This window comes from Capsella rubella, unplaced genomic scaffold (assembly GCF_000375325.1).
Source record: "Capsella rubella cultivar Monte Gargano unplaced genomic scaffold, Caprub1_0 scaffold_1, whole genome shotgun sequence".
Taxonomy (NCBI): Eukaryota; Viridiplantae; Streptophyta; class Magnoliopsida; order Brassicales; family Brassicaceae; genus Capsella; species Capsella rubella.
The window spans coordinates 6,197,378-6,214,605 of record NW_006238923.1 but is presented as its reverse complement, the minus strand read 5'-3'; the positions used below and the strand labels follow the sequence as shown (position 1 = coordinate 6,214,605).

Below are 17,228 nucleotides of genomic sequence, written 5' to 3'. Positions count from 1 at the left end.
CAAAATCAGCTCTCATGCATATCTTGTGAATATTATATATGGATGGTGTGTTATCAGAAATTTCAAATATCAAACGTGATATACTATTTTTTTCGTTAATTTAAAATAACATACTACCAAAATTAGTAACAATAATGATGAAGAGAGAGTTTGGATTTATATGTTGGTTAATTAGATAATTTGTCTTTGTTTTTCTTTCCGTATCCAAAAAATATTAAATTTTAAATTTTTGTTATAAAGTGATGCTTGCTTGTAAAAATAGGAAAGGTCGCATCTTGGTGTCACTTTTCTCCTTTTTGTCAGATCTATTTCGCTATTACAACTTGAAAGTTGCATGCACCTTGAGAACTGATTCTAGCTTCCAGGCCTAATGGGCCTTTTTAAAGCCCAATTATACATACATAATCAACCCAATTTGAAACCGTTTCCTAGCTTCCTAATTAATTAATAGGCCTAAATGGTCCTTTGGATAATATTTATTCAAAATTGTTAGATATGGTTTTAAATATCTATCTAAAAATATTGGAAAAGTTTCCATAAAACAAAGAGAATGCAAGAAAATTTATAAATATGAAAAAGTAACTAAAAGAAAAAAAGTATAAAAATCTACGATATATATATTTTAATTTGCATTAAAAGCTACAATTCAATTAATAACCTAAAAAAGGAAAATAAAAATCTACCTAAATACGAAAAGGAAATTAAGTAAAAGCGAAACGGAAATTATGTAATAGCGAAAAGGAAAGTTACTATAAAACTTGATCCGCAAGCTACTTTTGGTTTGCGACAGCTCCTGTTGGCACTTGTGATAAATCTACTCCTCTCTGCTCTCTCAAGTCTCAACGTCATCTTCTTCAATTTCGTCTATTTACTAGAGTTTTCTCTTTTGTCTTTCTTCGTTCTCTGCTCCTCCATCAATGGCGAATAATCATCCTCCCAGGGACGAGGCTTATCTCTCATCCGTCATCCCCAAGCGTATCAGGCTCTTCGAGCAAATCCAAGCCGATCACCTCGAGCAGCTTCAATCTCTCCCACACGATCCCATCAAGTAAAATCCGATGCTGATAAAATCGTACATGATACACTAATTTGTTTTGCAATTTAATTTCTTAATCTGTGGGTTTTGGTTGGACTGCATATAGGATTACTCTTCTCCCAGATGGTATCGTGAAAGAAGGGAAGAGATGGGAGACCACTCCAATGGACATCGCAGTGCAGATTTCTAGGGGTTTGGCAAAATCTGCCCTCGTTTCTTCGGTTAATAATGTCCTGTGGGACATGAACAGGCCCCTGGAAAGTGATTGTTCGCTGGAGATTTTAGGATTTGACAGCAACCAAGGCCGTGATACTCTCTGGCATTCTAGTGCTCACATTCTCGGCCAAGCTCTGGAGCAGGAATATGGATGTAAGCTTTACATTGGACCCTGCAAAACCATATATGAGGTCAGAGCAGTCGTTAACGTTTCTTCTGTTTTTTTTTTTAAACTCCCTCTTAATTATGTTTCTTTGGGTAAGAGTAGCTTGGTATTTCATCTTTAAAATGTGCAAAAAAAAAAAAAGGCTATCTCTAATGTTAGTAGTGACTTGTTTATTGCAGGGTTTTTATTATGATGCATTTTATCATGGCGATGTAGCCATAAACGAGAATCATTTTCCAAACATCGAAGCAGGTGTTGCCAAAGCTGTTGAGGTATGTCTTTCTTCTTCTTTAGTCTGATATATCTTTGATCAGTCAGAGCTTCCTTTTTGTAATTTTTGTAATTTGTTCGAATTCTATCATGTCTACATCGCAGGAAGGACAGCCATTTGAAAGGATTGAAGTGACCAAGGATCAGGCACTTGAGATGTTCTCTGATAATAACTTTAAGGTGGGTTTTAAGACAAGTGATACAAATAATCATTCAGCTTTTGAATTGGACTCATACTTATTCATCTTATAGGTTGAAATCATCAATGAAGACTTGGCCGAAGAAGAGACCATTACAGTCTACAGATGTGGCCCATTGGTTGATTTGTGTCCTGGACCGCATATACCAAATACTTCCTTTGTGAAAGCTTTCAAGTGTTTGAACGTAAACATTCCAACTCTATCTATAGGATCTAAAGTCTTTCAAATTCTAGTTTGTTTCTTATGCTTTTAAAGTTTGATGTTTTCTATTTATCTCAGGCGTTATCAGTTGACTGGAAAGGTAACAGAGACCGCGAAAGCTTGCGGAGTGTGTATGGGATATCATTTCCGGAAGATGAGCAACTTAAGGTATTTACTAGCTTTACTTGTTAAAAAGAATCTGCATAATCATATGACTTTGCATTGTTTTTATTATCTTTATTTGCAGGACTTTCTTATTTCACGGGAGCATTTCATTTGTCACTCACTCAGGTTCTTTCAGTTTTAATATACAATTTCGTGTTTGGTTAGTTCCTCTTTGTTTATATTGTCACGAAACTGATTATATATGTATACGAAATCCAGTCCTGGAAGTTGTTTCTTCCTCCCTCTTGGCACTCGCGTATACAACAAGTTGATGGGATTCATTAAGACAGAATATTGGAAAAGGGGATACACTGAGGTTTTTGTTTTTCTCCTCATTTTCACTATTTAACACACTTAACCAGTATGTGCTGGGTAAGAGAAGGTTGCTAAATTTATAACCTTGGATTTGGCAGGTCATTTCACCAAATATTTACAACATGAAACTCTGGGAAACATCATCAGAACATGCTGAAAACTACAAGGAAGATATGTTCACTTTCGATGTAAGAGTGCATGCAAAGCTCAACAGTCTTCTTGACTTTGTTACATTAACAACTAGCAAGCTTGTAAGGTGACATATCTAAGCTCTATTCTTCCGTGCGCAGATTGACAAACAAGAATTCGGGCTCAAACCTGTGAATTGCCATGGTCACTGCTTGATGTTCCAAAACAGAGTTCGCTCATATAGAGGTTAGGGACTCTTTTTTTAAGTACAGTTTGATCTCATTATTGCTGTGACGTTTTGGACAGAGACAGTATGGAGAATTAATGCTTTTCTTTATCAGTATTACTCATGAAGTTGTAAAGTCTACTTTGCTGACACCATCTTTTTATGTTATTGCTGTATTATGTAGAATTGCCCATTAGACTGGCTGACTTTGGAGCGCTACATCGAAATGAGAAACGTGAAGCTCTTAGTGGATTAACCTGTGTCCGACGGTTCCAACAGGTACCTTCTGGACTTTTCGTGGTTTATTGGGACGTTAAAGAATTTCAAATTTTGTTTTGAAAATAAAATGATCACTTTACATAAGAGGCGAATTAGCTACAGCTTTAAGGTTTTTGCAAGAGTAAGTTGGAGTGAAACAATGGCATAGTTTAACCTCATTACGAGTTGAAAAAAGCACCAGAATTCCTGACCAGAGCTTAGTACTAGTAGAGCAGGAAAAGTGCCTGCACTCTGGCAGTAACATTAGAGCCTATTTGCCATGGTGCTGAAGTGAAAAAATTCACCGCTTCCTTTGCTTACTTGTCAACTTGCTCTTTGCTCCTTTACATGTTTGCATATTTGTTTGACATTCACATATTTCATTTTCAGGATGATGCACACGTGTTCTGTAGAGAGACGCAGGTTTGTGATATTTGTTTACTTAGCCAAGAACGTTGGGAGTTCCTTATCCTCCCCAGTTTCTTATTTATACGTATTCTGTATATTTTTCAGGTGGAAGAAGAAGTGAAAGGAATATTGGATTTTGTTGACTATGTTTACACAATACTTGGGTTTACTTATGAGCTGAAGCTTTCAACGGTAAGGATATTTGCAGATTTCATTCTCCCAAATCTGATACACTTTGCCTGATAGGATCATGCATCTCATTATTTTCATGTTATATTCAATTTCAGCGGCCAAAGAAGTACATTGGAGATTTGGAAAAATGGGACAGAGCTGAAGGAGCACTTGAAAAAGCGCTTAAAGATTTTGGAAAGCCGTTTTTTGTATGTGTACTACTTACTGATCATGCTTCTATATACTTACAGAGTATGCATTCATTCTAAAGTGTGATGGTCTCTGCAGGTAAACAAAGGAGACGGTGCATTTCATGGCCCAAAGGTCGACATAACTGTGTCTGATGCAATGAAAAGGAATTTCCAGTGTGCTACTTTACAGGTTAGGCTCCCAAAGTACTCTTTTTAGTTTCCTTCTTTCTTTTTACCCCCTGTATTTTCTCTTGGTATGTTATTTATTAGTATGTCGTTTCTGTTGTTGCCTAATGTCAGCTTGATTTTCAACTTCCTGATTGCTTCAAACTGGAATATTCATCCTTAGCTGAGGATGAAACGAAGAGGGAGAAACCTGTGCTGATACATAGAGCGGTGTTGGGCTCTGTTGAGCGAATGTTTGCCATATTGTTGGAACAGAACAAAGGGAAATGGCCCTTCTGGCTAAGTCCGCGCCAGGTCATAGTTTGCTCCTTGTTAAAGGATGATCGTTCCTACGCAGAAAAGGTTTTACATTCGTGACCCTACTCTTTACAAGCTTACTTTGCAAAGTCGTCTTATGTATTCAATTTACAGGTGAGAGATCAAATTCACCAAGCTGGCTACTATGATGATGTTGACACAACGGATAGAAACATCAGTGAGAAGGTAAGTGTTACAAGTTCTCTTAGCACAAAAAATTGAGAATTATGTTCATGTGATTTTCGATTGGTGGCTGCGAAAGCTATATGCATTATGAATGATGGTTCTGGTTGTATGTAGGTGGAAGAAGCCCAAGTTGCACGGTACAACTACATATTGGTCGTGGGTGATGAAGAGGCTAGAAGGGGACAGGTTAGAGTCATGCTATGCTTATTCCACTATATGTTTGAGCACCAATCCTCTTCTTAATCATTGTCTTTTTTTCAGGTGACTGTTTGGCTAAGAGACGAAGTGATGAGCATTGAGACTCTCTTGGATGAATTCAAGCTCAAAACTGCCAACTTTCTCTGAGACGAAGTGATGGGTTTGTATCTTGTATATGCTTCTCTCTGTGGATGTGGATCGTAAGGACGTGGATATTTGGTAAAATAGTTTTTGCATGTGCCTAGTTTTAAAATTTTATGGATTTTTGTACAATTTTAATTATCGATATTGATACTCGACTAGACTACTATAAATTTATAAAAAGCGACAAGTGCTATATCAGGTCTTTCCTTAAGTAACTTTACTCTTTGTTAATTACCTGTGATGTGATGTATATATGTATATATTCAATGTTTTCTTACAACTCAAGCTTAGTTAATTCAAAGCCAACGAATGAAGTTGTCTCATACATAATTCAAAAGCCGACGAAAGAAGTGGTCTCCTAATTGATTTTGAATTTTTTCACAAACATTCGTCTGATCATTTTTGAAAGATGATAGTATAATTTTAAGTAAAAACAGGTCTTAATTAATCTTTTCTATATATCCATCGATCCTCACTTTATTGACTCCGTGTGCTCTGTAAAGCTAGTCTATCGTTATTTTCATCTTTAATCATATCTATATCCGATAAATTCCAACTATGAACAGTTTATCAACGAGCCACCGCTGAAATTATAATTCAACCACTCGCTTCATTATTTTTCACAAGGAGTGATTTTATATATGTGAGTTAATATACACATATCAGTCAGAAATTTATATATTCTTGTTCTAGTGGGTGTCTCAATCTTATCCAAAGTTGATTAATTCAACATCTTTATACAAATGATCAACGTTTCGTATTATTATCCTCCATAATCAAAGATGTATGTATGTATAATATACACAGTTACTTATCTTTTTGGGTTATTCTTTCGTGTTGTCTTAAATAATATCAAGGTGACATACGTATCTAACTCAACGAGGAAACCCTAGCAGTCATAATGACATCATTTCTTTTTTTCAAGTTGGAAGATACAAAGTCGATGCTTAAAAATTATATATTTATTTCGAAACAAGAAGTATGGTTATAAGTCGTGTCAAGATGTGTGTTCTTCATCTCCACCTAAATAAAACGAACTATTTTATTCTTCTTCTCTTAAGACAAAGGTAGATTTTATGCTACTCTGGATTGTATTTCTTGGTGGCTGATAACTACTCCCAACTTAATCATATCCATACTCCAACCCTCGATTTCGTCTTTCCGTTATTAACTTATTATTATTCTTCACATTTGAAGAAACTAAACTAGACTTTTTTGTAAACGTTAAATGGCTCTCATAAAACCATATTAGTTTTTTTTATAAAAAGTTTATCGTTTCTATTTTGACATATCTACTAGCTAGTTACCAAGAAAGTCATCATCGCAAGTTATATACGAGTAAAAATAGTCTGCATGAAATTATAAGCGTATCAAATATTTAAAAGGGTATACTTCCGCACTCGTGACATACTTTCTCCTGTTAATTACCTGTGATGTGATGTATATATGTATATCTTCAATGTTTTCTTACATACGACCGCAACAACACAAAAATTATGCCCGTCGATTACAAATTCCATAAAATATAAAATTTTGGTCTTCAATCCTTCGACTACGATTATTTCTAGATTGATCAGGACAGAGTACTTGTCTCAGACTCTCAGTACATACAGATCTTGCAATTTAGACGATAGCCAAAGTGAATCTAGGCCAGTTTAGAGTTTTACTTCAGTGAAGTTTGGTATCACTACAAACCTCTAAACTTGAATGAGTTTTTAAAAATAAATTAAGTTTTTGCTAAATTTCTTATCGATTTTCTTTAAGTATAAGTAAATTAAGTAAACCAAAATGTACCGAATAGTTAGTTATTTTTAAGTCTGATTAAATATCCTTCAAATATATATAGAGAAATTAGACCTAATAAAGGTACAATCTTAGATTTGGTATACAAGGAAATGTTGGGCTATCATATTTTTTCACATTTTGCTCAAACAAGAGCTCTAACAACAGATCAGTAGTTTCTACAATCTAATTAACATATGATCCACCTTATAGTACATGTGGTACGGACTAATTAACATAAACCCTGGGAGGCAGAGTTTCCAACAGACAAAAAGTCGAAAAAGGGAACACAGTTCTCGTTACGAATTCGGTTGTTTTCATGGAAATCTTCGTCTTCGTCTTTTCTTGAATTGTCTATCACTTCGGGTTTCTTCGAATCCGTGTTTACTTGGAGAAAATTGTAGAACTCCACTGGTCGTTTAGTTTGGTCTATTGCATCTGACCAAATAATCCATGTCCAAAACTTAGTTTCTAGAGGTTATACAGTTATGTAATCGTATCCACAAGCAAATGTACATGCATGCATGAAAATGATCATGAACGTTTCAAGATATTTAAATTATTTTTACAATTTTATGATGAAAAATAAATTTAGTCGTTTGACAGAAAACCATGAATTCTATTTTTAATAACCTTTAAAAAAAAAGTATTATGTGTTATTTATTTATTTATCAAGTTGTATATCTATATATACGAATGCATCAGTACTTGCACATGTATGATAACATTGTTATCTAATAGTTATGAGTTTGTAATCTATATATACTCTATATATGTATTTACTCAAAATATACGTATATTACACTGTCTACACATATTGGTGCATCCTATTAGCATAGATGTATAGTATATTACCTTCTTTTATAGGAGTAGTACTATTGGGGAACCCGATCTTTCCGGTCAAGAACTCTTTGAGGACTTGAAAATGATTAATATGAGAGAATTGATAAGGAAAATTGAGAGCGGTCGTGGTTGCTAATCTTGTCTCCTTATCGTAGTCGTTATAATTACCCATGATCATCCCAGTAGCAGCCGCCGTGGCATCATGGCCAAGGCCACGTGGACGAAGCTTGGACCGTTCTCGGCCACGACGTGCCATGATGACGTGCCAATGGTTTTTAACTGCGTTATCGGTTCGACCGGGGAAAAATCTAGCGATCACGGACCATCTGTTGCCATGGATCCGATGAGAGGCTAGAAGCCTTTCTTCTTCTTCCTCCGTGAAAGGGTTTCGGTTAATTCTAGGATCCAATTGATTAAACCATCTCAATCTACAACTCTTACCTGAATACCAAACCAACATATATATTATTTACATATATATTAGACCTAGCTAGTTTATTAGTTTCTTACCAGATCGACCGGAGAGCTTCTGAGCTATGGCGTTCCAATTATGAGGGCCAAACTGTTCGACGAGTTCTCTAAGCTTCTCATCTTCCGCAGGTCTCCAATGGCCTCGACTGCACATCATTCTTCAAATCCTCGCCGTCCGATCTCCCTATATATGTGATATATCTTCTGTGAATATAATCACAATAACCTATATATAAATCAATATATGTTGATACAAGAAACCCTAGGTTTGATGTAGGTAAGGGAAGATGGGTATGTAGGAACAAGAAGAAAGCTGAAGAGCAACAGCACCATACATACACATATATATATAATTTAAAGAAATGAAAGTAATGAATATTATAAGATTCGTTAGAGAGCGAGGGAGAGAGAGTTTGGAGGGAGGTTTTCACCGGCGATTGATGCCAACGTCTTCCCTAACCAAACACACTCCTTTTAAGTAATCTACTTTTTTTTTTCTTTTTTGCCCCATCTACATTAAAAAAAATATATTATAATTTTCTTTTCTTAATTTACATTATTATTTCTGTTTATGTGGGAGTTTTATTAATTGATTAGTTGATCATGAATATTGAAACAGAGAAAAGGAGATTACACAGGAAGGGAGAGATTGCTTGGTGGGGTGATTTTTCGTTAAACTTTCAACGTCTACTCAAATATTTATATTTTTTGTTTTTCTAACCTAAACCCTCTACTTCAGCCACCAATACTTCATCTACGTTCGTATACTCTTCTGCAAGCTACATATACACATTTTAAAGTCAGATATATTCATGCTTTATATGTAATCAACTTCTAGAATATGACTCAAGGTGGGACTACAATCGTCTATGACTCCAAGAATCTACAGTTAGATGATTGCAAACATTAAAAACTATGGTTGCATTTTTATATAATTATATATATATATATATATATATATATATGTTATTAACTGGTTATTATGATATTGTATTGATATAGTTGTTACATATTAGTACGTATGATTTTTGTGAAAATCATTAACGCTACAACGATATTTTATTTTAGGATGAAAAAAACTTAAATGTGTTAGTGTTTTACCATATGAAAACACCAGCGTTAGAAAGAGAAATCATAATCTTGATTAACAATCTTGTATTTACATGTGCATATATATTACATTTGGAAATATTTTCCAATTTAAATCAACTCTAAAAGTAATTAAGGAGAACACGTTGGTCCAATAATATACAAGAGAATGTAACGGTAGTTATTCCAGGATTCGTGGATCGAACTTTATGAATAAATTTCAACTGTATTACCTTTTCGTATAACTAATATTCGACTATATATCATATCACAAGTTATATATTAAAAATGCTTTTAGAACTTTGAAAATATCATTACAATTTTTAAAAGCAAAAAAAAAACTAGAGAGGAGAAGGAGGGAGTTTGGTAAAGATGTTGTGGACCTGTGATCATTTAATTGCAGGTCACGTATAAGTAGAAATTAAATAATTAAATTGTATCGTTGGATATGTATGTTTTGTTAACCTTTCAGACCTAACCAATATGTTTCTTTTCCTTAATTCGGACCAACGTGGAAACCCTAAAGCGACTCTGTGTCTTTATTAAATTAACTGGTTAACTGCTTGATATATTTAGTGGCTTTGTACTTGATGATCATAAAAATGAATTTGACATCTTATTTACTCAAACATTGGTCTCCAAGTACATCACTAACTTTCTCTCTTGTCTTGTCTACGACGGTTAGCTTTTGTACTCTCTCTGATCAAACCTTCAACAAACTTACTAAATTTTATATCAATAAAATTTGGCACTTATGGGCTTCTATTTTTAACAAATATGTTTATTTACATTCACATTTCTAACATAGCCATAAAGCTTTGAAAAAAAAAAAATTAACAAGAAAGAAAAAATATATGAAAGATGTTAAAATGACAGAATAAAGTTAAAAACCTGAAAAGGGTGATAGATGTTGTACTTTAGTTTTGCTTGGGATTGCTTACAAAACATTTCATGGAATCTTTGTAACGTTTGATTGGGAGATATAGCTTATAATCCAATCAACTAATCAATTCAATCCTAGGTAAGCTATAAAACAATCTGTTTTTAGAACTCACTTGCACGTGTGTATCTATCTAGGAACAAAGCCAAAACTTAATTACTGGTGAAGTTTAGTAGGAAAATAGGTAGAGTTTGTTGGGAAGGAAGTCAAATACGATCTATCTCAACTAAACACACATTTCTTCAAATACCACTCACTACACACAAGCAAACGGTATCCTGATTACACTAAACCGGTATAGGTCTATCAAACAAACTGGTTAATGAGAAACCGGATCTTGATGATCCCCGAGCCTTTCAATCAAAATCCTAAACTGTATGATCTTGATAATTGGTGCTAGATAGAATGTATCGACCATCTCAACGTATGCATAAAAGAAATCTCATGCATGTCCGTAATAAGATTTAAGAATTTAACCGACGGTGGTCGAACCCTTTCTCCTAAAATTGAACAATAACTCCGGACGGTTCTGGTGGAAGTGACGACGAATTTATGCTAGAGCCGACAAAACAGATCAGCCATCTCAGCATGCATCAAAATCCAGATTCCCAACATATTCAATTCCCGTAAAATATCCGCAGATGCTCTGGTCATACATGGCCACGTACTAACTTCTAACCGGACACAGGTATATATAATTATATATATGTTTTTTTTTTCTTTTTTTGTCTACATATATATATATATATATATATATGTTTGCCTGTTTGGGAGATGATATGACGACGTATAGCATCTTTAATCTTTTAGTGAACGTCGCCGTGTAATCCGGCGTATTGTCTTGACTTTTTCACTCAATATGACCTTTGTGTATGATTTGTAGCTTTCACATATACGTTTAGTATATTTTTAGCTTTCAAAACGAGCGAGCTAGGTTCACCTTTCATCAATTCATCATTCACAAATAAAAGATCCACCAAGATGTTTTATCAAATATATATATGTAACAGCTTTTCATGTTACAAATTGATTAGGTAAGTAACATAGTTCTACTTCTACATAACAATAATAACAACACTGATTTTAGTTCTCTAATTTATGATGTTTGTTTGGTTTATAATAAAATAATAAGACTGTTCTATAAAAGGAAAGAGTCCTAAACGAAAACGAAAAAGAGAAATTAGCAGAAGATATCTTCAACATAACGGAATGATTGAGGGACACGTGTCGCCACCAACCAGCTTGCCAGCCTTAATAAAAGCTTTTTCCGACTGTTCCGACGGTGACCGTGAAAGACAGCCACGACGTTTCCAGCCTTCGACACCTGTCATGTCGTCCCTACAACACAATAATTTAATTTGTTTAGTATTTTTGTGTCGAGAGAGAGAGAGACCGCCCCAAAACGGTAACGTCACGTGCCCAACGTGGCCGCCACGTGGAATACGACACCACCGGCATTTGCCTTGTAATATCAGCTTTGCCTCGAGCCAAGGTCATGGCATGGGACCTTTAGACTTGAGTTATGGGGACATAGACAAACAAGTGTGAACGGACGTGGAGTTCTTATGCACCTTGTAACGTTAATTTAGGCCGGTGACGATTTTTTTGTCCGTCATCTAATAATTATTATTCTATTTGTAACATCAACACAAATCTTTAGATCTTTTATTTATTTATGACGATTGTCTTTTTCTGGTTTAATAGGTCTCGCAATCTGCTTACAATACGAGTCATATGTCCCGTATTTGACAATATTTATATCTATGAAGTTAACCGCGACGTTTTTTTTTTCAAAAGATATTTGTGTGTGTGTGTGTGTGTTTAAGCTGCATTTATAGTGCTTCAATGCATGAATAGTTAAATTGCACGTTTAAATGAATGATTTGCGTAAAATTCAGGAATACAATGAATAATGCTAAGAAAACGTCAAAATGCAGGCTGATGTATGTATAATATATTCTCTGTTCATTCTATGATTAAGAAAAGATGCTTGTGTTAAACAATTTTTATGATCATGAGACATTCAGCTGTATTATTTGATGTGAGCTCAAAATATCTATAAGTAATAATGTTAAAAAACGTAAGTATTATAACATAAAAATAGCTTTGAACATATCGATGCCAACAGAATCGAATTTGAGATAGTACCAATATATATATTGTAATGTAACAAACAGAATAAAAGCTGTATTTGAGAGCAAATCTATTATATATCCATATATAAATCATTAATTAGAATGAGGTCGATGGACAGCTAATGGTGCCAATAAGTCTAAACTTTTATATCATTAAAACAGTGGTCATCCCCACTAGGCACTATTTTCATAGAAAGGATAAGATCACTTTTAGTATGTAAATATGTATTAAGATTAATGATAAAAGCTTGCTTTAAGTTTAAGATATGGTATAAGTTGTACTTAATTAGTTTTAGTCTAAACACCACAGGGAAATCAGCTACTAACGAAACGAATTAATTTGTTGCATAATAATTCATATAATATGGTTAGCATCTGGTTAACTAACTCATGATTGTCTAATGATTGTAAAATGTCTCAAACAATAAAAAGATTTAGATTCAAGAACCAGTAGTAAAGGTGTAGCTTAATGTTTTCATAGCATATGAAATGATCTTTCAGATACCATGAATTTAATATAAAAAATTCTGGAAAAATGTTAGTAATATATATAGAAACAATGATTGTTTTTCTTACTATTTTTTATTTTATTTTTTATTTTATTTTTTGTAAGTTAGCTGTACTACTGACTAGTGAAGTAGTAGTATCCTAAAGCTTTATTTTTTCTACTCGCGTTGAAAATTAATCCCTGGTAAAAAATTTGGTTATCTTGTCTTCATCTTTCTTCTCTGTTTGTATCAATTCCTTTAAAGAACCATTCTCTTCAACTTCTTCAATGGGGAGCAGCCAAACTGATTCGATTCTGAAAACTAATCATATGTGTTAAGCTAGCCGGTTTTGAATATCTTTGCCTCTTTGGTAAGAATCAACTTGTTATAAAGTCTTTTTTTTTTTTTTTCCCTTCCAGATTCATTGTCAATTGAATCCGTTGTCCTTCGTAACCGATACAATGCTGAAGGATTCAATGCTGAAGATTTTAGTTGCTGACTTGATTCGAGTTTTAGCTCGTCCAGATTTGGTGGTAGTCTAGTGTTTTTCTTCTTTCTTTTGTTGGGGAAAATGTTGCTTAAGGTTTTACCTTTTTTTTTGTTTTTGACGGATATAAATTTATATATTTTGGTTTGGGCAAGTTAAAGCATCCCTTTCCATTACTCCTCCTTACATTTTTGCATAATTCTTGGTGAGCCTTTACTCAAAATCTTCCCTTTTTAAGCCTAGTTGCTTTGCAGCCTTTGTAAATTCCTCGTTTTTTTTAATCCTGTATTCGGTATAACGTTTCATTGTGGAGAAAATTTTATGACGATTTGCAAAGTTTCATGCTTTCTCCGTGACTCAAAAATGCTTCATTTGTTTTCTTCCAGTTTAGTCTCTTTTTTTCCCTGTTTCTTGCAGAAACCAGTCGAGTTATATATAGCTTATAGCCAATAAATCTGATAAGTGTCAATCAACAACCTCTTACTTGTTTATCAAACGGTGTCATTTACTTGTTTGTTTCTGCTTGGAGCTTGGTCTTAAAGTTAGATTGTTTTGAAGATTCGTGTAGATTAGATAGTCACGTTGAATTTTTGAAGATGGTTTAGTAATGGCAGATGGCTCGTGAGCTGGGTTTTTACTTTATCCTTATGAATCTAGTGGAGGAGGAAAGACTTGACCTGTTTTTTGCGGTTGGACATTAATTTTATCAACTCTCCTTATTGCAAGTCTTTTAATGTGGAATCATTCTCCTCTCTTCTTCCAACTTGCCTGATCATTTCATAGTCACAGATTGTTTCCCACAAGATCCCTTGTGAAACCTTTATCAAGATTTGCCACTTATGCTGTAGATTTGTTGTCTTTTGGGGTTTGTAGATTTTCTTAAGCTCTGTTAAAAATGGGATGCTTTGCATCAACGCCGAAAGAAACTGGTGGCAACAGAAGAAAGCCAACAAGCATCGGTGAGGTTTCAGTATATGTACCTGGTTTAAGGATACCCAGAGCTGTGGATTTTTTGCAGTCCCTTGGTGATCAGTTACCCAAGGCTCTAGTGGAACGCTTGACAGCTTTAAGAACGCGTATAGTAGTGATGGCTAATCAAGAAGGACCTACAATAACAAGAACTAGGAGAAAAACACAACATGGTATTTATATATATGTTTGTGAAGATCTTTGTGTGTTTTCTATTCTTTGCCTGCTTTCTACTGTTTACCATTTAGAATTCTTCATGAATCTTGTTTTTTTGGCTGGAGGTTCAACGCTCTCGGATCTCCATCAAGCTTTGGTAGATTATCTACCTGTTCTCTTGGGATTAAGTAAAGATGGTAATGTACTGTTATGGGTTTATAATAAATAGATCTGTTTGGCTTCAGAGATTTATTCTGACCCTGCTGTATTTGTGATGTTCTTCAGGTAGCCATCTACAGTTTAAAGTACCATTTAATTGGGTAAATCAGGAAGATGAGGAAGAGGTGCGGTAATTAGCAAAGCAGTTTGTCTTCAAGTGTCACTATAATGTAACAGACTCTTACATATTTACTTCTAACCAGGAAACAGAGATGTCAAACGTTTGGTATGAAGTTTTATCCGTTTTGCATCTAATGGCAATGCTACAAATGTCTCAAGCCAATTTACTGCTTCTTCCTAGAGGTTCTAGTGATGGTCACAACCATCCAAAAGTTTCAGAAGGTTAGGCTTCTCTGAGAGTTTTTTTATCTATCTTCATTCTTCAGTTGCCTGAGGGGGATTTTCATACATTCTGTTATGTTTTGTCTTAGGGTGTTTTTTTTTATTTGATGATGTTTCATTCTTAAGTGGTTAATGAAATGTGATGGTTACGTTCCCCAGACTTAACAGTGATTGTTCTTTTTAATTATAGAAAACAGACGAGCTTCGATTGATATCTTCTTAAAAGCAGCTGGATATCTTGATTGTGCTGTTAAGCATGTACTCCCTCAGTTTTCTGCTGAACAAAGGTTGGTAGATGAAAAAGTTTCCAATGTCATTTACTCTACATTTTGGGTAATTCTCAGTTGAGCCTAATGGCACAATCCTTGTCCTTGTATTTCGTTTCTTTGCAGGAGAATTTTACCGGTTGATTTAGGGGAAGGAGTTCTACGGGCCCTTTGCTTGCAGGCACTTGGCCAGGTAGTACCTCTTTTTTAAAGGAAGCTACCCTATTGCATATAACTGTAGCTCATGTGGTTTCTTTCTCTCATTGATGATCTGACATCTTGCATGTTGCTGACTATAGGGTGTTGATATCCAACTTGGCATGGCGATTGATAGCTCGAAGGCCACTCTCGCAGTAAAACGAAGACTTTCATGTGAAATGGTGAAATATTGGCAGCAAGTAAACATCCTTAGTCTTATCCAACTTTTTGGTCATTGAGGCATTGTCTATTAACTGCCCCCACTTGTCACTGGAAACATCTGAAACTTTTTGTTGATGCTTCCTTTTCCTTGATGTTGTGCGCTGAAACAGGCACAAGATAATCTAATGAATCTTCCATTAGCGAACGGCTGGGGAGAAAAGCATGGACTCTTTGTTAAGTGGAAGTATGTTGAAGCTAAGGTACTGTTTTATTCTTTCTTTCTTTTTTTCGTGCTCTCTTACTCCTTTCATATGTAAACTTGTCTGGTCCTTTTCAGTTATTGTCCTGAGCTATGGCCCTTCCTTATAAAGTCTTTGTCTCTGTCTTTATAAGAGACAAAACTTCGGGTTTTGCTTATATGATCAATATCAATACATTCTGAGAACCATGAGGCTTTTGCCAGAATAGGCAATTAAGGTCCATTTGTCTAATGTCTACTTCCATCTTCTGGATTCTTTTGGATCAGGCTGCGGCTTACTACTATCACGGTTTGATTCTTGATGAAGGAAACACAGAGAAATCACATGGCATGGCAGTTGCAGCTTTACAAGCTGCAGATGAATGTTTCAAAGAAAGTAAGAAAGCATCCGAAGCATTCAACATCTCTTCACCTACTTCAAGGTAATTTCTCTCTCTTTTTAATTAGTTTTATCTTTAGTTCATGGGGTGACAGGTTAGTGGTTGTTTAGAAGATCTGTTTATCTGTTCTCAGAACACCGCCACTTATTGGAACAATGAAGTATCTAACCGAGAAAATCCCGAAAGATACTTCGAGTAAAGTCAGGATAAACCGTGATCTATACTCTTATGAAAAGTGAGTATAAATCTGTCTTACTTTCTGTTGCAAAAGCATAAAATGGTCAGGCTTTTTATATTAATCTGGTAATGCTCTCTGATTAACAGAATCATGGAGACAGCACCAACACTTCCTGATTTCGCTTTGGCATTGAAACCAGATGAATATCAACTTCCTCTCGTTGAAGCTTCGTAGTCTGAAGATGCTCAAAATGCTTCAAACCAAGTTTACCAGCAATCGATGATAAAGATGTGTAAAACTTATAGAGCCAAAAAAAAGAAATCAGTGGTTCCCAATGGCTACCTGCAAGATTATGGTATGGCTATAGAATTTATCCAATGGTTTCGATGATCTGATCTCTGTTGTGTATGAGATAGAAAGAAGAAAAACTTATCAAATTGGTTTTGAATCAGTTTACATGAGAGAGATCTTTGTATGTTAATGTAATAGTATATTTGTTCAATAAAGTATAATTTTTTTTCCATTTTCCGGTATTGATAATAATAAAAATGATCTATGCAAAAAGCAAACGGTGCGGGTTCTGAGAGATATATATGCTCTTGGTGATTGAAGGTTGCTGGTAAGACAAGGTTTAACTTGGAGCTTAAAGCTTAAAGCAACATAGAAAGTACTGGAAATTCTGGAATAACACAGAATCTAGAGGAGATGATGAAGATTCTTTCAGAGAACAACAAGATCAACAGATTCAGCACTGGTTCGGTTTTTGTTTTTAGCCAGAGCTTCGTTTCAAAAAGTTATAACAAGATGATGTAAATTTTGTATGTCCTACCAGATTACCAGTTATTTTATAGAAATTGTAATGTGAATTTTCATCATAAAAAAATACCCAAAATTTATCATT

The 17,228-nt window shown here is 34.7% G+C and overlaps 3 protein-coding genes across 5 annotated transcripts; 2 read left to right on the top strand and 1 right to left on the bottom strand.

The window, feature by feature from the left end:
• Positions 1–799: 799 nt before the first annotated feature.
• On the top strand, positions 800–5,178 carry LOC17897539 (probable threonine--tRNA ligase, cytoplasmic). Its single transcript, XM_006303103.2, has 19 exons — positions 800–1,048; positions 1,143–1,443; positions 1,598–1,690; positions 1,794–1,868; positions 1,941–2,072; positions 2,168–2,257; positions 2,337–2,380; positions 2,474–2,570; positions 2,668–2,757; positions 2,860–2,944; positions 3,109–3,203; positions 3,573–3,605; positions 3,696–3,782; positions 3,878–3,970; positions 4,050–4,142; positions 4,253–4,480; positions 4,550–4,621; positions 4,736–4,807; positions 4,883–5,178. The coding sequence occupies exons 1-19, from the start codon at positions 918–920 to the stop codon at positions 4,964–4,966; spliced, it is 1,995 nt and encodes a 664-aa protein (XP_006303165.1). The 5' UTR covers positions 800–917; the 3' UTR covers positions 4,967–5,178.
• Positions 5,179–6,814: 1,636 nt separating this feature from the next.
• Positions 6,815–8,545, bottom strand: LOC17897721 (transcription factor MYB52). Its single transcript, XM_006303180.2, has 4 exons — positions 8,491–8,545; positions 8,099–8,243; positions 7,601–8,029; positions 6,815–7,183 (listed from the first exon to the last, which is right to left on the bottom strand). The coding sequence occupies exons 2-4, from the start codon at positions 8,214–8,216 to the stop codon at positions 6,978–6,980; spliced, it is 753 nt and encodes a 250-aa protein (XP_006303242.1). The 5' UTR covers positions 8,217–8,243; positions 8,491–8,545; the 3' UTR covers positions 6,815–6,977.
• Positions 8,546–12,963: 4,418 nt separating this feature from the next.
• Positions 12,964–17,199, top strand: LOC17900559. 3 transcript variants are annotated; one of them, XM_023777180.1, is made up of 12 exons: positions 12,964–13,081; positions 14,072–14,340; positions 14,449–14,520; positions 14,609–14,667; positions 14,746–14,884; positions 15,075–15,171; positions 15,277–15,343; positions 15,450–15,548; positions 15,681–15,770; positions 16,037–16,191; positions 16,283–16,384; positions 16,474–16,850. In XM_023777180.1, exons 2-12 carry the CDS (start codon positions 14,094–14,096, stop codon positions 16,559–16,561), a joined length of 1,215 nt encoding a protein of 404 aa, XP_023632948.1. In that variant the 5' UTR covers positions 12,964–13,081; positions 14,072–14,093; the 3' UTR covers positions 16,562–16,850. The 3 variants fall into 3 exon arrangements, 2 of the variants coding, with proteins under 2 accessions (XP_023632948.1, XP_023632947.1); XR_002832474.1 differs by lacking the exon at positions 12,964–13,081 and adding an exon at positions 16,940–17,199 and having other exon boundaries at positions 13,506–14,340; positions 16,474–16,682; XM_023777179.1 differs by lacking the exon at positions 12,964–13,081 and adding an exon at positions 13,506–13,887.
• The last annotated feature ends 29 nt before the right edge of the window (positions 17,200–17,228 follow it).

Coding starts and splice junctions, on each gene's coding strand:
- LOC17897539 (XM_006303103.2), top strand. CDS start 918: ATGGCGAATAATCATCCTCCCAGGGACGAGGCTTATCTCTCATCCGTC. Junction 2,073..2,167: donor AAGCTTTCAAGTGTTTGAAC/GTAAACATTCCA, acceptor TATTTATCTCAG/GCGTTATCAGTTGACTGGAA. Junction 3,204..3,572: donor GTGTCCGACGGTTCCAACAG/GTACCTTCTGGA, acceptor TTTCATTTTCAG/GATGATGCACACGTGTTCTG.
- LOC17897721 (XM_006303180.2), bottom strand. CDS start 8,216: ATGATGTGCAGTCGAGGCCATTGGAGACCTGCGGAAGATGAGAAGCTT. Junction 8,030..8,098: donor GAAGCTCTCCGGTCGATCTG/GTAAGAAACTAA, acceptor TTTGGTATTCAG/GTAAGAGTTGTAGATTGAGA. Junction 7,184..7,600: donor TACTACTCCTATAAAAGAAG/GTAATATACTAT, acceptor TTATTTGGTCAG/ATGCAATAGACCAAACTAAA.
- LOC17900559 (XM_023777180.1), top strand. CDS start 14,094: ATGGGATGCTTTGCATCAACGCCGAAAGAAACTGGTGGCAACAGAAGA. Junction 14,668..14,745: donor ATCAGGAAGATGAGGAAGAG/GTGCGGTAATTA, acceptor ACTTCTAACCAG/GAAACAGAGATGTCAAACGT. Junction 15,549..15,680: donor TGGTGAAATATTGGCAGCAA/GTAAACATCCTT, acceptor GCGCTGAAACAG/GCACAAGATAATCTAATGAA.